At 35.7% G+C, this 2,307-nt stretch overlaps 1 protein-coding gene across 1 annotated transcript; it reads left to right on the forward strand.

Moving 5' to 3' along the window:
* The first annotated feature begins 451 nt into the window (after window positions 1-451).
* On the forward strand, window positions 452-1,185 carry LOC136203367 (uncharacterized). The gene has a single exon (XM_065994491.1). It carries the CDS (start codon window positions 510-512, stop codon window positions 1,047-1,049), a length of 540 nt encoding a protein of 179 aa, XP_065850563.1. The 5' UTR covers window positions 452-509; the 3' UTR covers window positions 1,050-1,185.
* Window positions 1,186-2,307: the final 1,122 nt, after the last annotated feature.

The raw sequence follows: 2,307 nt of genomic DNA on the forward strand, positions 1-2,307 counted from the left end.
ACAAAAAAAAGTTATTGTGGGGTTTAAAAAAAAACTTATTGTGATATATTGTTTATTTTTCATTTTTTTTATTCGCATACGCATTCAACAATATTTTTTATTTACATACATAGTGGATAGCAAGTGTTTAAAGGGATATTTTTATTCTCGTCTCAGATATTTTTTTTTAAATTTTATTCTCGTTTTAGATATTTTTATATAAAATTCAAGTAGTCTCATTAAGATAGAGCAGTACCAAGTATTTGTGAAATTCCTGTCGATTGTCATCCCTATCATCACGGAGCTTATACGTGACCAAAAATAAAAATATTATTGGCTTAATATATTAAAATAAAAGATTAAAAATTCAATCCATCAAAATTTAAATGATTAGGGGCTGAAAATGTTTTTTTCCAAATCAATTATCATCTTTCATTTCCTTCCATTATAAAATCTGAATCAATCATCCAAACAGACCCTCTCTCTCTATTTTCCCCAATTTCCATATCTCTCTCTTCGCTGTCTCTCCAATGGGGAACGCAGCTTCCTGTGCTCCTTCAATCATGATCTCCAATGGCGGAGTAGTGAAGCTCTTCCACTCCAACGGAACACTACGAATCTACACAAAACCAGTAAAAGCAGCGGAATTAATGGTGGAGAATCCAGGAGAATTCGTTTGCGATTACAGCAGCCTCAAAATCGGGCAGAGAATTCAAGGATTGCTAGCCGATGAAGAACTTGAAAAAAGGCAAGTTTACTTTCTTCTTCCGATGGATCTTCTTTACTCAGTTCTAAATCAGGAAGAGATGAGCATTCTCAGATTTAAAGCTAATAAAGCCTTGAAATATAATCAGTATTTAAGCAGGATTTTTCCTGTTTTAGTTCAATCGGAGATTAAAACGATGGAGATTTCTTCTTCGTCTTCGTTTTCGTCTTCATCTTCGTCTTCCTCTTCGTCTTCGTCTTTGTCTTTGTGTTCTTCTACGAACAGATCATTCTCTAAGCAAAGATCGTGGAAACCTGCGCTTGAAACTATTGTTGAAACTCCGTGTAGATCGTTTTCATACTGAAAAATACTCTTTTGTTCATCTTTTTTTGTTTATTTTACTGTTTTATTATTGTAATTAATTCTTTTTTCACTTGTAATTTGTGAATGAAATTACTATGACTTGATTAGTTATATATGTAAAATGATGTTCGAGATTATTATTTTTCCTTAATACATCAAAGCTTACATAAAAAAATTGGTGGGAGCCAACTGAATTTACTTAAAAGTGAGATAATTAATCTTAATTCCCGTGTAGCAAGAGATAATTTGGATAAATTAAAGGAATGGTCGTCAAGATATCACATTGAGTAAGTTTAGAGATCTAACAAGACACTATAAGTTCACATGCAATTATTATTTTTTAACATGACGGGACATAAAAGTGATCAAGTCGTCCGAAGTTTGAAAATGGGCTCGCATAACGTGTCATCTATCCAACAGTGTGTGTGAGTAATTGAGAGGAAGGGGGGATCCAAAGGGAAAAGGCCACACATCGTGTGAAAGGGTCCCGGAACCTCTGCTTCCTTTTGACAAATTCACACAGTGTCACTTACTTCACATGATGTGTGAGTTATATAAATAATAATCCCCAGCTTCATCCAAGACACCTCGACATGCCGAGTACAAGTTTCTAATACTGTGGCTCGATGACATGTTAGACCAACTTAGTGGGTCGAAAGTCTTCTCCAAGACTGATGTGTGAAGCGGTTATTATCAAATTTGAATCTGAGTTGGGGATGAGTGGAAGACGACATTCAAGACAAGAGATGACATATGAGTGGTTAGTGATTCCATTTGGAATGAAAAATGCCCCGAGCACCTGTATGAGGTTGATGAACCAAGTGCTCCGTCCGATGATCGGGAAATTCGTGGTGGTCTATTTCGACGATATCCTCGTCCATAGTCAAACCTTAGAAAAGCATGGAACACTTAAGGGTTGTGCTAGATTTGTTGAGGAAGCACCAATTGTATTCCAACTCCAAGAAGTGTGATTTTGTAATAGAAAGCTTGATCTTCCTTGAGTATGTTGGTCATTTTTGCTCGGTGAAGATAGGTCGAAATTGTCCCCCAATCTCCCACCTTTTCTTTGTCGATGATGTTTTACTTTTTTTAGAGGGGGGATTTGGATCAACTTGGAATTGTTAAGAGTATCCTTGATATCTTTTGGGCAAAAATTAAATCTCCATAAGTTTAGGATGTATTGTTATCAGAACATGCCTAGATAGTTGTGTAATAGACTGAGTTTAGAGTGTGGTATCCCCCTTACTCAATCCTTTGGT

Source organism: Euphorbia lathyris, chromosome 8, assembly GCF_963576675.1.
Source record: "Euphorbia lathyris chromosome 8, ddEupLath1.1, whole genome shotgun sequence".
Taxonomy (NCBI): Eukaryota; Viridiplantae; Streptophyta; class Magnoliopsida; order Malpighiales; family Euphorbiaceae; genus Euphorbia; species Euphorbia lathyris.

What these genes read in the sequence shown, in the direction of transcription:
- LOC136203367 (XM_065994491.1), top strand. Translation starts at nt 510, where the DNA reads ATGGGGAACGCAGCTTCCTGTGCTCCTTCAATCATGATCTCCAATGGC.